General features: G+C 43.0%; 1 protein-coding gene across 1 annotated transcript; it reads left to right on the top strand.

Moving 5' to 3' along the window:
- Positions 1-9,408: 9,408 nt before the first annotated feature.
- angptl4 (angiopoietin-like 4) lies at positions 9,409-16,071 on the top strand. The gene is made up of 7 exons (XM_012873617.3): positions 9,409-9,921; positions 10,483-10,593; positions 10,684-10,777; positions 14,021-14,134; positions 14,219-14,314; positions 14,533-14,817; positions 14,901-16,071. Exons 1-7 carry the CDS (start codon positions 9,409-9,411, stop codon positions 15,080-15,082), a joined length of 1,395 nt encoding a protein of 464 aa, XP_012729071.2. The 3' UTR covers positions 15,083-16,071.
- The last annotated feature ends 3,815 nt before the right edge of the window (positions 16,072-19,886 follow it).

Below are 19,886 nucleotides of genomic sequence, written 5' to 3'. Positions count from 1 at the left end.
ACGGCCAAACAGATGGACTGGGATCTAGAATACAGTGGGGCATTTGATGATACATCAAGGGCCTAAACAACATCTTGGTTGAAAAAAAAATAAAAATCATAGTTGTCTACATGTGATTGTCTTATGTATGACAGTTACTGAAACCAATCATTATACATTTGACATATCAAATCTTAAAATATACATTATTTAATATAGTTTAGTTTAAATAAGGTATTTAGGACTAAATATACACAGATATATAAAATATAGAACTGTGTGTGGAAAACCTCTATCGATAGCTGAACTCTTGAGTGTGTTGGTATTGAAAGCAGTTCATAGTGGCATCATTGTACAGGTCTTTTGGTGGAAAACAAGCCCATATCATCATACATGCACCACTGTGCTCAACGGTTGGTGAGAGCTGTCCGTGGTGGCGTTAATGAGACCCGCTGTCAAGTTCCCTGATGAACCTGCTTTACATGAACTAATCTGTGAACCATAAAGCATTCATTTTGAGTTCCGTGAAAGGTAAGAACTTTAGTTTATGCATTTAAGTTGCTGAGCGCAATACTGCAACTCTATTACCTCGTTATTTTTGATTAACGAAGGGGAAGGCAGAAGTAGCAGGAGGAAACTTGAACCGTGGATGGATCTTGCCATGAATGAGGCTGTCCTGCTCCTGGCAGTATGCAGATGTTGGCAGATAATAGTGCTGAGCAGCTGTGAGGGGAGGACGTGAGAGAAGCCGGCCTTTCAGAACCCCGACTGAGAGGAGTGAACTAAACAGTTCTGGAAGAACATTTTGTTAAAGCATTCTTTCCTAACAGCAGGAGTGTTGACCCAAAACTGTCCCCTAGAGCAGCTGTGGGCTCTGGAACACTGATGTCTCAGCAAAAATCCTGCTTTTGTGTTTTTGGCTGCGGGAGGAACGAGTCGATGTGCTGTCAATATGCTTGGAAGGTAGTCAGCAGTTGGAAGAAGAGCATGTCAAATAGCACTGTATGCCCCCAGTACTGATGAAAATGAATAAGATGGAGATGTTAACTGCAGAGTACAGGCACCTACCTAGCATTCTGAAGCGGCGCGAATAAACATGCTTCTAAAGCTGTCCAACTAGAACTGCTTTAGTGCCAATGTTTTAGTGACACCCTGTCATGGTAAACAGCACAAACCTTCAGCTCTAATATAAAACAGTATATATTGATCCGCTGGTCCTTAGCAAGGTACAAAAGCTACTAAACGGAACCTTAAATGGAAAACCCAATCCTTTACTGTCTCCTTTACCCGTCTCCTTTAGTGACAGACTTATACATCCTGTGTGTAAAAAGGAGCGGTACCGCAGGCCATTTATCCCTGCTGCCATCAGACTTTTCAATGCCACTGCACTATAACATGGTGTAATAACACTGTAATAACTGTGCAATAACTATTTGATACCCTGTGCAATAACCTGTGCAATAACCTCTACACTGCAATAACTGTGCAATAACTATTTGATATGTTGATATTATTTTTTCCCCATCCACTGTAAATATCTGGATGTACTGTATATACCTCATGCACCTTTTCCTCCTTTGTGCACCTTCTGTTGCTTATAAGAGCAAATGTCACAAGTAAATCTCTCCATTGTGAGATCAATGAAGTTCTATCTTATCTTGTCTTATCTCTTGTCATATTGTTTATTTCACAGACACTAAAATTAGGGGCGAAGCAGTGACTAGCCTTTAGTAGATTCCTGCAGCTTCCACACGAATGAATCATCTAAACAGAATCTAGGTGCTGCTGATCAAATGCACAGATTACTGAAGCACATTTTAAAATCTGAGTCCATCATAGTACAGTGAAAATATTCAGCATAAATGGAAAACACATGTGAAAGTTTTCGACCTTCCCAGGAGCCGATGTCCCAACATGTTAATCCCAAAGTCTGCATTGCCTTGAGAAACGACCCCAAAACCTAAGAGCTCTGTTCCCAGATCTACAAGCCTCCCTGGGCATGTTAAATATTAATGTTCATGAGAGTATAATGAAAATGAGGAAGTATGGGTTTTTTAAAGGTCTGAAAATGGCAGCATAGCTCCCAGAACACAAATAAGACCCGGATAGAGGAGTTCAACCATAAATACTAGCACGCACTGAGGAAACTAAAGAGTCTAAAAAGAACAAAAGTGCATCTTCTGACACTCTGGGGAATCTCAAAACCACTGCTTCTGCAGTTCAGAGGTCAGATCATCTAAAAGCTGGCGTCTGGAGAACTCATCTGGTGCCTCATTTGCTTCGATTCCCCATATAATATAAATATGTATTTGCTATATCAAGAGCTAACTGAACACGCCGTGAGAATTCATCAATAATCTTTTCAGGATTTTTTATGGTTTTCTTGGATTTTTTTCTGTGCAGAATGTACATCTCATTCTGTACCCTCCTGTCATCGAAACAGTCAAAGGAATGATCCCACTTTGAGAAGTACTTCCCTCATTAGTAATGAAGGAAGTACTGATAAGCACTAATAATGTAAATAAATGTACTTCACATTCAACCGATAAATGTTCATTAAAATTGTTGCCTCTCTCTGGGTCAAATATGGCAGCAAGTAGTGAGACACACAAACTTGTATAATTTTCCGTTCATATTTATTGTATTGCATATGTAAAACGACAATGCACATGCTGTTTTCCATAAAATGGATGAATTCCTTCCTTTCTTTCCTCCTGATGGCCTAGTGGTTAGAGTGGGGTGCTTGCATCCTGGAAAGGCTACAAGTTCCCTGGTTTGAATCCCACTGCCTGCCACTCTGAGTCCCTTAGGAAGACCCTAAGCTCCAAAATGTGCCTTGGGTGTGTTACTTTCCTCTGCTCCTTAAGAGATGGGTTAAACACACAGTACACACTGGAATGTTCACAGTTGCAATGACTGATAAAGATGATTGTTATTATTTTGTCATGGACTCAAACAAGGATCCCAGGCCTTGGAAATGCTGACATCCCCACAGCATCACCGATTCTGCAGCATACTTAACAGTGGGAACGATGCTTTTCCACATACTTAACATTTGTTTCCCACCCGGGGTGTTTGTTAATAAAAGGTTCAATCTCTTTTAGTTTTGTCTAACAAAAACACTCATTACCAGTTACAGTCCCAGTAGAGTTTAAAATACTCAACATGTTTGTGACGGTTGGACTCCCCAAACAACCAGTTAGCACATAGATAGGATGGTGGTGCCTGTGAAGACTTGGCTGAACCGAGCATGCCACTGTTCGTTGTAGTTCTTTGTGAGCTTCAGAGATGTTTTCACCATTTTTATCATCCAATTCACTGTGTGCGGTGCCAAGACAGACAAGGGTGTATATATATATATATATATATATATATATATATATATATATATATATATATATATATATATATATATTTATATATAATGTGTCCTGGGAGGTCCTTTAAAAATCTAGGTTTCCATCACAGAGTGCAATACAATGATGCATGGAATAGTACATCTATTGTCAGTTGCTTAGAAAAGGCTTTGCATTACATAGACAGTAATAACTTTTTTCTATAACTAGTCTGATGTCACAAGTAGCTTTGTTTTTCTTACCTCATAAAAGGGAGATTGTAATCTGAGCAGCTGAAACAAGTGTTAAAAGAAAGAAGAAAAGGATCTCTGCCTCAGCCTGCTTACCAGGCCTTGAGCACAATGAACTGAACTAGCAGCAACGTCACACCTCATCTCCACGGAGGCGAATAAAATGACAGATGTTTATCTGGTCCAGAGCCATGTAGAGTACAGTGTGCAGGGCCTGGAACCACTGTGGCAAAGCAGTCAATGACAGGGTGCTCATCAATACCAGAGTGCAGGTCACTGCTAAACCTAGTCACACTGACCACTAGGTGGCAGCCATGGGTGGCAGGGATGGGTCTTTCTGGTAGGCTGCTGTCAGTGTAAAGTCAGGGAATGAGCTCAGAATAATTCCTCAGGGTGTGCAGAATTGCATTCTGATCTGGATAAGTAAAACTGCCAGCAGGTTGTTGCTTAACACATTTGTTGCAAAACTGCCAACTTTAGCTCAGTCAGACGCGATGAAAAGCTTGTGTCTTACCACAGATTCTCAGTTAGAGTTAGGTGTGGATGTTGACTAGGACGTTCTAACACATACATCTACTTTGATGCAACCATCCCATTGTAGTTATGGCTGTATGTTTAGGGTGGGTGTCCTGCTGGAAGGTGAACTTTCACCCAAATCTCTTTTAGCCTAAAACAGGCTACAAAGTTAGCTCTTGTTTTCCAGTAGCTTTTGTATCAGCCTCCATCTATCTTCCCGTCAACTCTGACCATCTTTCCTGTCTGTCAAAGAGGTACATCCCCACAGCATAGTGCTGGCACCACCATACCTCCATGGTTTCCTGTGTGGATGTCAGAGAGATGTGCAGTGTTTCTGCCACACAGTGTTTTGGCATGTAGAAGAAAAAGCTGAATTTTGGAGCCATCTGAACAGAGCTCTTGCTAGCTGTGTACTCTACATGACTTGTGGTAAACTACAAAGCAGACTTCTTATGTCTAAACAACAGGTTTCCTCTTGTCTATCTTCCATCAGGACCAGATTCATGCTGTCTATGATTAATGGTTATGTCAAGATATTTCCCACCTGAGCTGAAGATCTCTGCAGCTCCTCCCGTCAGGGTAGGTTGGCAGCCGTGTAGTTTTGCCACACTCTTTCCACTGTGTGCTACTGGACCTGGACAGAATTCTGTGAGATGTTCACTGCTTGGGTGCTTGTTTTAGAACCTAAAACGTCTCCACAACTGTATGCCTTAAATTATGTGACATCTTAAAGCAACGGGATAAACTGGATTTTATTTTAGGAATATCAGAATAAATAAAACATTCCACACTATTCAGATTTCTGCTCCTGAGTCTTCAGTTCTGTTATAATGTATTATTTGCTTTACACTTCACAGTCACACACTACTGTATGTATTGTTGGAGGTTTTAATGTGACCAAAAGTCCAGAGGTTCAGGAGGCATGATTACCTGCATGAACTCTTCATGGCTACTGTTTAGTTTTACGTCTCCAGTTATATTTGGCTCACTTTTCCCATCATCACATTAAAGTCTTGAGCTTCCGTCGCTTTTGGTTAAGTGTAATTAAAAGGTTGCAGCTCATGGATTTTTCAGAATGAGGAAAAACAGCATGTGAACTGAATGTTTTAGAGATAGCTCAACAGGTTGTTATTTTAACGTCCTTCGTGGGATAATGAGATTTTAAAGCTATAATAAAATTAAGATGGAAAAAGAGAGATCCTTCATTATTAGTTTTAAATTTCATAATCAGATTCTGTACTTTGAAGTCAATCAGAAATGTGTTTTTGGCAAACACAAGTGGGAAAATCGTCAAGGAGAAAGACCCCCTCATAACCACGTGAAATAGGCCAAAATGGAAGAGATCAGAGATCATGCTCCATCCATGGGAATGGGACTGCAGTGGAAGCCTCCAGCACCTGCCTCCCCCCCCCCCCCCCCCCCCCCCCCCATTCTTTCCATCCCCTGCTACATGACTTGTCTGGGGGCTGCACTGGGAATTACAGATGTTCTGTGTTTGGGATCTGGGTAAAAGGTCACCCTGCAGCCCAGAGCTGGGAGGGAAGATTTTGGGAAATTGAATCAGCATCTGTGGCGAGGTGTGCATGGGTAGCATGTGACTATGTAGTGACTGTGAAGTGGGTAGAGACGATAAAGGCCTGATCACAGACAAATGACACGAAGCTGATTCTATTTCAGCTCACTGGTCGAGTCTTTTGAAACTCTTTGATCTTCATAAAATTAGATCATGTTTTATGTCTGTCCTCCATCAATATTCCAAAGTCCTCTCTGAATGTATTGCTACTGCAAGCATATTAATGAGAATAGGACTCATCCTCTCCTATTCTCACAATCCTGTCCTAACCCTTTAGGACATTTTGTGTGCATTTTGTGTTTTAATTTTCATTCTGCGTTAGTTCCTCTACAGGACATTTTTCAATGGTATTTGTATTCTTTACTTTGCATTTTCACTTTAGCAAAATTAGGATCCTAATTCTATTTTTATCCAGCAGTTGTGTTGTAGACTTTGGATTAGACTGTGTTGGAGGTTATTTTGCTGTTTGTGACTAATTTCAGTTCAAACTTCGACTGTTAAACAAACAGGGCCAAATCTGAATCTGAATCAGGGTTAAATGCCAACTTGCTTCATACAACAAGGAATTTGACTTTAGTTCCACTTTGCTCTCACTGAAGCGCTACAAGTGCAATACACAGAACGGGTAAACAGAAATACTTTTCTTGTAAATATGAATACATACATTTTCAAAAAAACAGGAAGACATTGTTGGACTGGTGTAAATAACCATGGTTACAGCCTGGTTACTCTGACTGTTAAGTGTTTACCAGACTGACAGTCCTGGGTGGACTTGTACAGATGAGTATATTAAAATCAGGCAGATGTTAAGCAGCCCAAATCACTAAACTAAGAGTTTTATTTTAGCGAGCCTAGGTCCTTGAGAGCACAGTCCAGATCATGACCCCTTCCCCACCGTGTTTAACAGCTGCTTTGAGGCGTTTGTGCCCTTGTGTTTTGTTTGGGTTGCACCAGATGTACTGCTGTCTTGTACTTTATGACCAAATAACTTCATGTTGGTCCTGTTGGTCCCAACTGGTGGTTTCCTGGAGCCTTGCTGTTTGTTCTCATATCTATTTCCAAAGCTGTCTCTCTCATTGTTGAAAGTTATATTCCTAATCTCACCGTCCCCTCATACATAGGCAGCAGCAGCACTTCTTGCTGCTTTTAATGAGCAGTGTTTAATTGGCAGCACCCTGCTGGTAGTCGCCCAGCTCATTCCTGTGGAAGCAGTGAGAGCGGACGTAGTTTTTCCATAAACTGTTCAAGCTTCCCAGTTTAGTCTCAGTGAAATTAAGTCCCACAGTAGCATTGCTCAGGTTTTTGCCGATCTCAGATTTTATTTTGCCGTTTTTTGACCCTCAAAAACGGCAAAATACGGACCGGATGGACCGGATGTTTTTCCCTCATGTCCCCATATGTGAAGCTCTTGGATTAAAAGGCGGCACTTTGTAATATTTTGGGCCCATTGACTGAATATGTTCCAATAAATGAAGAAACATATTTGGGATGAGAGGAAATGGTGTGTCTGAGAGAACAGGGCTCACCTCTGCAGCTGGTGAAGAGTCTGCATGGACTCCCATCTACCCGTCACCTTTCACCTACTTAGCCTGGGCTGCAGACAGGAGAGGGTTAACACAGCTCTTTCTTTGTGGTCTGGACCGCTGGCTACCAGGCGGAGACTCTTTCCCTTTTGCTGAAGTGTGTGGGCACTCTGTCTGCGTGAACTTTCCCCCAATTCTCACAGTCTTCCAAAGCTGCCAGCCACAGATCTTTACAGAGAGACACCCAGGGCCAAATCATATGCACCCCCTCCCCCTCACAACATGCAAGCCTTATGTCATCAGTGGGGGATGATAAGGAAATCCTCACATAAAGGCGTGACATTGTCACTGATGATTGTAATGTTGCTCCAGTATTTGCCAGCCCAAAAACACTTAATGATATTTAATTTCGTTTTTAACTAAGACAGTCCATCTTTTAGTGGTTCCAGCATCAATTATGCATTTTTTCACGTCAGAGATGCACTATTCAGAATCCTGTGGTTGATTTCAGATTTCCCTTTATCAAAAGCTTTTACCCGCAAAAGCTGATTTCTGCTGATTTTTTTAAATTTCTCTTTAATAACTAAAATATGGGAAGATATGAGAACGGCACTGAAAATGAATTTTCAGGCTTTTTGTTATGAGTGGTCATTAATCATTTATGTTAAGCGCTGAGGAGACGTCACACTGTCTGAGAAAGCAGTTGCTGTCAACCCAGGCTTTAATACTAATGTAAAACGAAGAAAAAAATGTTTAAAGAGTTTAGCTTAAATTGACTTTAGCATCTTATAACAGTAATCAGTGTGGTTAGAATTTTATAAACAGCCCTGACTGTAAATGACCTCTACAGACTAGAATCTAACTCTACATCAGAGTTCTCCTAAAGGCTGAGAGTTGGAAAGCTAAAAAGAATCAACCAGAGCAATATATTGTTGTAATAAATAAACTTACTATTAAGTCTTGTTCTCTGTCTCCTGCACCTGCCACCTGAATTAACCCATTGCCTTTAAATAGCTTCTTACATCTGTCTGCTTCTTTGCTGTTCACTTTTTAACCCCTAACTGGTACATAACTGGTGGAGTCTTCTTCACTCACTAACAGCATCCACACCAAGGAGTGTCACCTGTTTTTACCTGTTTATAGATTAGGTTTGGGTCATTTGCTGATCAGAAGAAGGTCAGAGTTGTATATTTCTGACCTGGCTGTCACCGGTCAGGCCTGATAACCATTAAAAGCTGTTTTCTCCTTACATCTCCGGTCAATATCATGACAACCTTTCTGTTTCTGTGTTGTTAGGCCATGAGGATGTTTAGTCAAAAAAATATAAATCTAAACACTGTGAGAAAATGAGCTCTGATTAATTCATTGATTTTATTTATAAACAAATGACAAAAATTTAAAAAATTGCAAGAAGATGTATTATTTTTGACTGACTCTAAAGGCTTCTTACATTAATTTAGTTTTTTTTTCCTTCATCCTGCTGCTGCCACCATGTTGACTTGGTGTTATTTTAAATAAATACTCCAAGGCAGTGAAGAGATAAGATAGAAGGAAATGGATTGATAAGATAATCCATTCCAAATGATGTGCGTCTTTAATAGATCAAGGTTCCCGCTTTGATTCTGGAGTTTGCCTCAGAGATGTTAATGAACAGTTTTGGTTGCATATGATTTTTTTTCTCTGGCTCTTCCAGACAGTGATTTTTGTTTGGACATTTTCAAAGCTTTTTGAGGACTACGTCTACATCTGCTGTAACAGGGTCTGAACTCGCCGACAGAAGTGGAAGAATCACCCTCAGCGCACAAGCTTGTATCTGGAGGCTGATATGACTATCAGCCCATTTCAGAGTGTTCCTGATAAATGGATAAGCTCAACTAATAAAGAAATGTCACAGATCTCTCTCTCAGCTGTAATTCAGCGGCCACTCTCAAAGCAGGAAGGACAACTGTTTGACATCAGCTGATAGAAGCGATCTTCTGTTATATCATCTCCCTCCTCGGCCTCTGACGGTTAACAGAGAAGCGGAGGAGGAACAGAAACCTGAGAGCATCTGCACCCCTCCCTCTGCTCCGTTGGCCAATGGTAGGCAGCGGCACAGCTTACACTCAGGGCTGTGAAACTATAAAACAGTGGAGCTGTGGCTGTTCTTCCAGGAGCATCAGCTCTCCAAATCTACTCGAGAAGACTTGGCAGGACACAGTTTGAGGGAAAGTTTCAGCCATTTGGCAGCAATGAAGACAACGCTTGCAGCTCTGACACTTTGCCTGGTGGCGCTCATGGCCACAGCTTTCCCTTTTGAGCGGAAAGGGGCTTCACAGACCGGTGGTGGTGCCAAGGAGAAGCGTGCCCAGTATGCGGCGCTGGATGATGTTAACATCATTGCCCACGGCCTGCTGCAGCTGGGCCAGAACCTGAAGGAGCATGTAGACAAAACCAAAGGCCAGATGAGGGACATTTTCACCAAGCTGAAAGCCTTCAACCGCACCGTGGCTGAACTGGGGAAGGAGAGCCAGAGGCAGCAGACGGAGGGGGAGACCCTGAAGGCCCGAGCCGTGGGGATGGAGAACAGAGAGGGGCAGCTGCTCAACGTCACTGCTGAGCTGAAAGAGAAGGTGGAGGAGATGCAGCAGGAGAGGAGGACCATGAATGAGAGAATGAGCCGGCTGGAGGAGCGGGTGGACAGCATGCTGCAGGGCCACATGAATGCTGGTGCCAGGAACAACAGTGATGGACGCAGCATCCAGGTGAGCATGAAACCATCTGTGCGCTGGAGATCATTAGTTGAAGAAAGCAGATCAATGGGAGGGTGACTTGTTGGTGAGGCCACCTAACGGTTTTCCTCTGTGTGAAAGGCTTTAAGATGTGGAATATTGCTTCGCAAGGTACAAAGTGTGCACTGAGTGAAAATGCAGTGAGTGAGCAGTGGGTGGTGAGCAGCTTGCGGGAATGAAAGGGAACGTGCAGTACGTGCAGAGAGACCTAGAGGCTGCTAGACAAAGGGATCTGCAAGCATCAGATCCCGCAGTATGAAGGGTACCTTGCTGTTATGGCACTGTAGAACCTGGAAGATAACATGGTGAGACCCTGCAGAAGGTGGCTCATGAAAGCTGGATGCATCTGAGCGCATGAACGCGGATCCCTCATTGTGAAGCAGTTACGTAAGCACAGGTTTAAAGTATAGAAGCTTGTCTCTCAGCTAAACTCCGCTGACCGCAAGTTTGTTGGCTCGTCGTTGATTTTACGCACGGACTTTATGTAATCAGAAAGATCCACACGGGCTTTATTTGTGCCGCTTCTCTCCTCAGCTCATGCTGGAGGCTCAGAACAGACGCATCGATGATTTGGTGGAGCGCATCAGGCTCCAGCAGGAGAAGCTCGACAAGCAGAACATGCGCATCAGGACGCTGCAAAGTCAGGTGAGCGGCGCTCAGACGCACGGCCTGGAAACCTGTTCTCTGAAAGCAGTGTCTTATTCATTCATATTTTCCGCATCCCATGATGCTCAGATCCAGCAGCCCGGACAGAGGCCCTCACCGCGGAGCAGCGGCACCCAGGGCCCCGCGCAGAGCGGCGCAGAGCAGCAGCGCGACTCACCGCTTGGTGAGTAAAGCCCAGCGGCGTCAGAACCCCCACCCCCTCCCCCTCCCTCCCTTCACACCGACTAAAGTAGACTGGAGAAAATCTGACGCCAAATGTGGCGAACCATCTGTTGGGTGAGGACAGAAAGAAGCTTAAATCACTAACAATTAAAGTCAGTCTAATCTCGCAGAAATGGCAACAGGTTTATTACCTTTCAACCCCTCACACTGTTCACACAGGGACGTATGGAGTGCTGACTTTATTTAGCTGTGGCCAAACACAGAGAAAACATCATACACCAGCCCTGATCACAACCTTTTTAACTTCACATTTTCTGTAAAGTCAGATTGTCTGTCTTTTTTTTAATTGGCATTTATATTTATATTCAATTCCGATTATGTTCCGATCATGTTTATTTACGAGAAAAAACAGATCTGATTCGTGTAGTTAAGGGCTTATAAAAATTCAAACTCAAATCAATGCAAGCTATTTAGGTATATTGACAAATTCTGACTGATAAGATCCAAATTGATCTCAGTTCTCATACAAACCAGTCAGCTTTACTTCCTAATGCCGACTGATTATCTGTCTAAGAACTCAGGTTGTTTGCATGACGTCATTAGCTCTGCAGCAAGCATGTGGCGACAGTGGAGAACAACACTTCCCCTTTAATAATCCTCTAACTGAACAGTATATAGTTACATGTCCTCTTTTTAAATTTGTCTTTAAACCTTCCCTCAGTTAATTTGTGTATTTGTTAGCTTTCTAAAATGAATGAAGACTGAGTTTAGTCAGTGGAGCTCATGCTGTTGCTTAAATGTGGCCCAGCCAACTGAAGCAGTAACCAGTAAGGATGTCTGCTTTCATCCAGGCTGTGATGGACTTTTTCTGAGCGAGCGGCTTGGTTGTTGAACAGGCCATTAATGTAGAAGTGGCCCAGCTGTTTTCTAATTATCTAAACTGCAGAATCTAGGACAGTCTTCTGTAATAATGGTCATTAAGATGCAAAACACATAATAGGTGGGCTATGGCAATTGATGGTGGACAGACCCCAGATCAAGTTCTGTTTAGAGCCCCAAACACACTTGGAAGTTTAGTCTTGAAAGATGCAAAAGAGAAAAGTAGATTCAAATGAAGTAAATAACTAGAATTTTAATTGTTAGAGATGAGTAAAATTTGAATGAAAATACAGTTTAGTTCACACTTGAGCTCCTAACCAGGGCTGGGCAATCTATCGAGATTTAAAAAATATCAAGATTTTTCAAGAGGAGATATAAGATGAGACTACATCTTTTACATTGAGATGGTCTATGTTGTGTTATAATTATATTTTTATGTATAAAAAGTATGTAGGTTCATTTTTCAGCTGTTTCTCATATTTATCTACAGCAAAAAATTTGCCTGTGAGACATTCGGGGATGAAGCTGTGATTCAGAGATGCCTTTTTATAATTACTTTATGAAAAGAATAAGATATCGAGATAAATATCACATATCAGCATTCGGCCTAAAAATATGGAGATATTCTTTTTGGTCAATATCGCCCAGCCCTACTCCTAACTGTTTCTAGATGTGAATTAGGTGAAAGGTGACCATGGCTGAGGCGGCAGGTTGGTTTAAATCGTCCGGCACAGATCCCAATAATACCACAAAACTCTGACATCAGCAGCGCTTGGGGAGTGAGGAGAAATGGACAAGTTTCCCTGGCAGAGTTCCAACTGGGAAAAAGTTCAGCGGTCTCAGAATGCTTTCTGCCAGGGTCAAAGAGCTTAGAGGATTACTCAGAGCGAGGAGGGAGAACGTGGGGAGGCGGTGTTCATCTGAAACAGTGTTTTCACAGAAAACACTTCCCTCTGAGCCAAGGGGGAGGATAATGGGAAATGGCAATCTAAATTTATCTGCGAACCTTGTATAGATATCCTCCACTGTTTGGAAGACCCTTGTTCCCGCCCACCTTTGATGGCATCAGGCTCAAAACAAATGTTTGGACGTTCTTCGTGAGCAAGCAACCTTTCCCCTAGATCTACCAACCCTCCTCCTCTTCAGCTGTGGAGATCTTTACCTCCCCATCTCTGAACAGAAAGAAAACTCTCCTCTGTTTCTCCAGCTGGTATGAGAAGGAAGTGTGCCAAAGTTCAGGAGATCCCCCTGACCCCCGGTCAGTCTGCAGCTAAAGTGCTCATTCCTTTAGAGAAGAGGTCAGAACTTACAGGCATTCCCCAACATGATGTCAACATGAGGAATGGAGAGTTGGTGCCTCACTAATGACAGCACTTACTAGCTACAGGGAACCCATTTCTAGACGCCTTCTCCAAGATCCATCAAGAAAAAAACACGCTCATCTGATCAGTCCTGAGGCATGCAGCAGGCATGCAGCAGGCATGCAGCAGGCATGCAGCAGCCATGCACAGCTGCGTCACCACCTACCGCTGTGCACGTGAGGGGGGTGTGACGGGTTGCAGACATAGGAAGGGGGGAGGTGGAGGAATGTAAAGAGTGAGAGGTGTGTCATCCTATAGGTTGCAAGGCCAAGGAGCTGTAAAAGGGGGGAGTTCTGCTTGGGAACTGGGAGAAAGGTCATGTTTACAACAGGGACACACTTGTTTTTAAAGGCTTTATCGGGTGTGCGTTCGTATCTCCAGACTCAGTGCGATAAGCCGCGCTTCGCTTTCTCTGAGCGATTAGTTTTATTTGCAAACATTCTGCTTTCTTCCAGTTGAGAGGGGCTCCTTTAAATACCACTGACCTATTTCTGAGAGCTTGGCAGGGGCAACAGGCTCCGATTCATTCGCCCATCTGTGATGGGTCCTCTCGGTATCACAGTATCTGACATGTAACAGAGAGCGGGGCTAATTTTATGACTCGTTTAATTTCTGAAAAACAGACACCCTAGAACCTAAATGTGTTGGGCGTAGTCAGCATTCCTGGGGAAAAACGGCAACCCCCCACCCCTGATTATGTGCTGGACCAAGACCTCCTGCACCTCCTCCACAGGTCACCCTGGAAGGCATTGACCCGGAAGAAACCTAAAAGAGTACGAGGCTAAATCCAGACTGTCCAGTTTTATTCCGGCTTCATTTTATTAGCATCTTTGACAAAACAGGAGAAAAATCCAATAATATACCTACAGCCGCAGTTAGAGTATAGCTCGGCTGCGGTATCCCTCCTGTTCTTGTATTCCCGATGGCAGTAAAATAAGTTTCACCTACATGACGCCACATTTAGGCAGACTGTGAGTTTGATTTCTCCCTCTTCGTTGTTCCAGAGGTTGCCACAGACTGTCATGAACTGTTCCTGAGAGGAGAGAGCACCAGCGGGGTCTACGCCATCCAGCCAGTCGACTCGGAGCCCTTCAATGTCCTCTGCGAGATGACAGCTGGTGAGCAAACGTCCTCCCAGTGTTTTTCCCCCTGGCTGATGTAACGTTTGTTTGATCAACTTCTCTCCGTCGTTCTCTGTCCAGATGCTGGATGGACAGTCATCCAAAGACGGCAAGATGGCTCGGTGGATTTTGACCAGCTGTGGGAGGCTTACGAGAAAGGCTTTGGCAGCCTGAACGGTAAATGCTCTTTAGAGTTTCATCCACTTTCACTATCCGGTGTTAGCTGGTCAGGGCGGGGTCAGGGCGGTTGGTGTTCAGTTCCTCTGCTGGCCCTCAGTAGCTCCTGGCACCGAGTCTGAAGTCGGTAAAAAGATGTGGGCAGTCACGACAACAACAGATGTCGGGATCACGAGCTTTGAGGTGTTTTGGACAAATTATTTTCTGTTTCTCTTCAGGAGAGTTCTGGTTGGGCTTGGAAAAAATCCACACCATTGCCAAAAACAGCAACTACCTCCTGAACGTCAGATTCTCAGACTGGGGGGATGACTCAGCATCTGTCCGCTTCCCGTTTGAGCTTGGTGGAAGGGAAACCAACTACTCGCTCCTGATCCGGGAGACTGGCGCTACTGATACGCTGGAGAGCTCCATGGCAACAGACTCGGCCCTCGCTCTGCCTTTCTCCACCCGGGATCAAGACAATGACCGGAAAGCTGACGTCAACTGTGCCAAACACCTGTCTGGTAAGTACTAAGAGCGGCTGTGCTGTCCCTCTGATTGGTGAAAAAGCGTAGCATGCTAACCACATCTGAATCTGTTTTTGAAGGTGGTTGGTGGTTCAGCAACTGCGGTCGCTCCAACCTAAATGGGAGATACTTCCAGAGCCCTCCTCCCAAGCAAAGGCACCAAAGGAAGCAAGGCATCTTCTGGAAGACTTGGAGGGGACGCTACTACCCACTGAAGTCGAGCATAATGATGATTGCTCCCGCCGCCATCAACAAATCTTAAAGAGCTGAGAGAGACAAGGAGGAAAACAGAAAAGTTGGGAGAGAGAAGCAGATTCTGGACAGTCCGTTCTATTCTTGTAGATGTGTTTTTGTGGTAGATACACCCAACTCTTTGGTTTCCTCTTTGTGAGGGGAAATCGACACCAGAGCCATGGGGCTGAAAACAGGAGGACAAACAAGCTCAGTTTAAAAGAGTTTTTAGTGGCCTGTTGTGTGAAAACACAGAGACTTTGCTTATTACTCTGAGAAACCTCAGCCAGGGACTGAGGCTAAAACCAAATGTGCAGTGGGATTTTTTTCTGAAATGTTATCCCAATGAGGTTTCCTCCTGCAGATGTGAGCAAGTCTGGGCTTGAGTCACCGAGCATTTTCCAACAAGCTCAGACGCCTCAGTCAGGAGGCTGTGGCTTACTGCTGAGGTTGTGTAAAGCAAACGGGACTGTTAGCCTCAGATCAGCTGCAGAACTGCTCTGTTTCTGTGCACAACGTGAAACGCTGGGTAGCTTTTCTAAACCACAAGCTGGGGACCAAATAACCGTCTAAAACACAAACATGATGAGACTGGCGTTTGATCACTGGGTTAGCTGTCGTCAGGCAGCTTTATGCTATGTTGATGTCGATATTACTCCCTGTTCCTGCCTTTTTTACTGCGTTACTTTATGTTCTATAGTCAGAGTCAACTGAAACTATTCTTCACTATTTTTTCTGTGGAGAGTTTGATATTTAGTCATATTGACTAGATGTCCCATGAATGGCATTGTTTGTACATATTTGAAAAATTATTTTTTTTTTTAGAAAGCATCTGTTTCTGATCTTTGCCAGTCGACTTCAGAATTTGACGATTTAGATGTTTGTTTATTTCTTATTTAAAACCATGTAGCTACTATGTGCTGCATTCTGTCTGTAATTTATGTTGTTTGGGGGTGGGGTTAGAAGACAAATGACAATTTTGGCCATATTGAGCCAATAAAACTGATTTAAGCAAATATTTATTTTCGAGTATTCATTCATACTGTTCATTCATACTATTTTATACATATATAATGTTAATATTTATGCAAAATGATATAAAGAATAGGGTTAGGGTGACCTGACCCCTAACCTTAGCCTACCTAGTGACAAGAAATATGGAACTAAAATAAATAAAAATTACTCTGTTACTCTGAAAATTTTATGCAATTTTTCTGAGGAATACAACTACCAAAACCTGCATTTGTTATTATGTCTATATGAAATCAGTAGGCTGGCTCTTTATCATCTTTATCCAAAGTTATTAAGACGCAGTGTGGAGAGCCCAAAAAGCCACTTGCGGCTCAGGAGCAGCAGGTTGCAGCCTGCTGGAATGTAAAGTAAGCTTAAAATCTAGTTCTGTGCCATGACACCAACTAGTTTAGCTCAGAGCCACCAGGTATGCCGAGATGAGTGGTCAGACTTCCAGTTTTTCTCCACTCCAATGTCGATATGATCACTGACAGGTCAGGTAAATAGCATTCATTTTCTCTTGATCATGGGTCCTGTTTGTGGGAAGATATATTAGGCAGCAAGTAAATATATTTTTTTACATTTTTATATTTTTGCCTCAAATCCAAGGCAGCATAAGGGGATGTGCAAGTTTTACCAGGGCCCAATTCTTATAGCTGTGTGACTGGGTCCATGTAGCTCCAAAACTGCTGCTTTTAGAGGTTGTTCTGGTCCACAGTGGTCAGGCTCTATTGCCGGTTCATTGATGCACAAGGGGAAGGAAGGCTAGCTTGTGCGGTCCAAGCCAACAGACGAGCCACCGTAGCTCAGACTCATCCTGATAAAAAGGTGTTAGAATGCAGAGAGCACCACAGTTTGTTGCACATAGGGCTGCACCAGTCAGGGTTTCCAAACTGACCGAGGTCCACCGCCAAAACCACTAGCAAAACGTGAGGGAACATCAGAACATAATCGCAAAGGAGAAAGGTGATTTGGTCTCATGAATCACATTTTCTTTACATGGCCGGTTGTGTGTGCATTGCTAACAGAGGAAAAGCCAGTCAGGTGGGTTCAACACTCCATTCAGATTAGAGATGTGTACCTACTTAAGCATAACTTCATGGAAACTGTATTCCTTGATGGAGGTGGCCTCTTTCACCAGGATAATCTACCCTGCCACAAAGCAAAACAGATAACTTGATCTCCAAATTATCCAGATCTCAATCCAACATAAATCTGGGGGATGTGCTGGGCAAACAAGTCCAAGTATCCACAAAGGCCTTAAAGTTGCAAATTCCAGGACTTAAAAGATTTGCAGCTAACATCTTGATGGCAGATACCCAAACAAAGTCATAGTAGTCATAATGTTATGTCCCATCAGTCCATACTCTGTAATCATTCCACCCTGAATTTCTTTTATCCTAATTCCTCAATAAAGCCCAAAATGAAAATGACTATTGTGCCAAAAGTGGCTGCACGTAAACTAATGAAGTCCATTAAAGGTGCCAACCATCTGAAGCCCAAACACATAAAGATGTAGAAAAGCCAAACATACGTATAATGTAGATGACCTGCTATCGTGCACCCTGCATTTCCAGTAAAAGGCAGATGGCCTGAGTCTGTACTAGGAGTTCAGCTGCTACACTTGACATCCTGCAACATTACATAAAACAGGAATATGATGCATATGGGCCAGAAGCATCTCACAACTGATTTTTACACATTATAGTCTTATATTAAGAGATAATACCAAGCACATTTTAGTCCTGGTATATTCCATTTTTTTCTTCTTGCATTAGTGTAAAAAAATAATTTTGTTTATAAAAACTACTCAGTTTCATTGTATGCTTTTTATCGGTCCCAACTCCTCATGTGACATCAAAGTCAATTTGTAATTTTTCCAAAGGTGTTACAGGATTAGATTTGCTCCCACTTCATGCTGTGTAACAACCTTTTTCCAGCACATGCTTGGCCACACCTAGCAGGTCTCTTGCATGTTAGCGATCCTGATTGTGGAGTTATGTTACCTGGAAGCTAACGTTAGCAGCTTTCAGGTGTCAGCACTAATTTTCAGCGCAACACTTTGCACTTCCTTGCCCGGCTTAGTTAATTTGCTTCATCCACTGTGATCCTCAAGGCACAAGATCAACCTGTGTCACCGCTCAGCAGATGAAGCTGGAGCCCAGCCAACCTTAAGATGAAGCCGGTCCATCAAGGCTCCAAACATTTAAAAATAAAGAAGCCTTTCTGACCCTTTTAGAACAGCTTTGTAACCCAACAATAATAGTCAGCAGTACTCTTTGGAGGCCTTAAAATAAATCTATAAAAACTAGCTGTTTTGATTGGCATGAGCCCACGGGCCCTTTGGATTGTGCAGTGGCCTCTCTGTGGATTCTTTTGGACTGTTTTCCCTAATTACACCATCATATCTGTATAGCACTGTGAAAAGTATTTGTGCCTTTAAAGATTCCTTGTGTTAAAAGAAGAAACACATTTTGTGTGTTAAAACAGTAAAGGAAAATGTTCACTAACCGATGTCACTGCACTGTCTACCACTGGTTTAATGAGATCCAACCAATCAGGTGGGCTAATAAATCATTTATAGCTGCACCTTCCTCTATATTCTATGTGTGGACATCCCACATCAGATCCTGAAATAAGGTTTGCTTGGCATGCACCGTCTTTCCCAGTCGGATTTCTGACTTCAGTGATAGTATGGATTTCACCATTGAAATCTCTCATGAATGCCATTTCTGCCCAGTCTCTCTCTCTCTCTCTCGTATTCTTAAAGACCAGTGGGCCAGCAGTGCTTCAGTCTGGGTTGTTCTGTAACTTACCAGATGAGTCGCCAATGTGCTCTGGGAGTAAATTTGGTAGGACAGCCACTCCTGCGAGGGCTAGTCACTGCTGCATGTTTTCTCTGTTTGTGGATAATGGTGACCTGGCCAGCCAGACTGATTAGGTTTAGCATTCTAGTTCTGCACATTCTCGTGTCTTTGTGACCACACAAATACCGCAAGAATTCATCTTGCAGGCAAGGTTAGGATAATGGTCCCCAGAGGAGAAAGGACTATGGCACTTTGGAGTCCAGCAGTATTTGTAACTCTTTACAGCCCAATAGATGTCTGTGACTATGTTTCTTATCTGTTAACAAATTTCTTTCCAGTAGGACAGGATGTGTTGCCTTTTGGCATGTTTTACCCTACTTCATGCTGCCATCCAAGTTCTTAATGGTCGACCTGAATTACAGGGTTGGCCGTGGTTAATCACTGGGAATTTACAAGAGGGACAGGGTACTTTGAAAGGGTACTACCCCCAGATTATTAACCTATCTATTTTATATAAAAACGTTTTTCATCTAAAAAAAAAAAAAAAACAGCTAATGGTTTTGACTACCCTGTCAGTGGACATGCTGTTCTGATTAAAGGACGAGCCAACACCTAAAAATGTTAGTCACTTTATTACTGGGGAAGTTATTCAGCCAAGTTATATGTCATATTTTTCTAGCAATTCTGCATTTAGGAGGCGTCACCTTTTTGCACTTTCTTCTAAACTCTTGCAACAGTTTTGCCTTTCCAGCTGTTTTTGTTTAAATTCTGGTAGTGAAGTTAGCGTAAAGGTTTGATAGGCTCTGGTTTTGCCATTTTGTTCCCTTGAGTCCAGCATGGCTGTCCAGTCTCTGGTTTCATGTGGAGTATCAGTTAACCAGAGATAACACTGGCAGAGTTTCACATAAAGACAAGTATAACCACGGCCACAGCGCTGTCACAGGAGGAAGGCGATCCAATGAGGACCCTTAATGCTTCAGTTGAGAACCTGAGAACGCCTGCTGCAGTGGAGAGGCT

This window comes from Fundulus heteroclitus, chromosome 6 (genome assembly GCF_011125445.2).
Source record: "Fundulus heteroclitus isolate FHET01 chromosome 6, MU-UCD_Fhet_4.1, whole genome shotgun sequence".
NCBI classification, from domain to species: domain Eukaryota; kingdom Metazoa; phylum Chordata; class Actinopteri; order Cyprinodontiformes; family Fundulidae; genus Fundulus; species Fundulus heteroclitus.
Note: the sequence above shows the minus strand (reverse complement) of the source record. Positions and strands in the feature narration are given on the sequence as shown.

Coding starts and splice junctions, on each gene's coding strand:
- angptl4 (XM_012873617.3), top strand. CDS start 9,409: ATGAAGACAACGCTTGCAGCTCTGACACTTTGCCTGGTGGCGCTCATG. Junction 14,135..14,218: donor CCTCTGCGAGATGACAGCTG/GTGAGCAAACGT, acceptor TTCTCTGTCCAG/ATGCTGGATGGACAGTCATC. Junction 14,818..14,900: donor CTGTGCCAAACACCTGTCTG/GTAAGTACTAAG, acceptor CTGTTTTTGAAG/GTGGTTGGTGGTTCAGCAAC.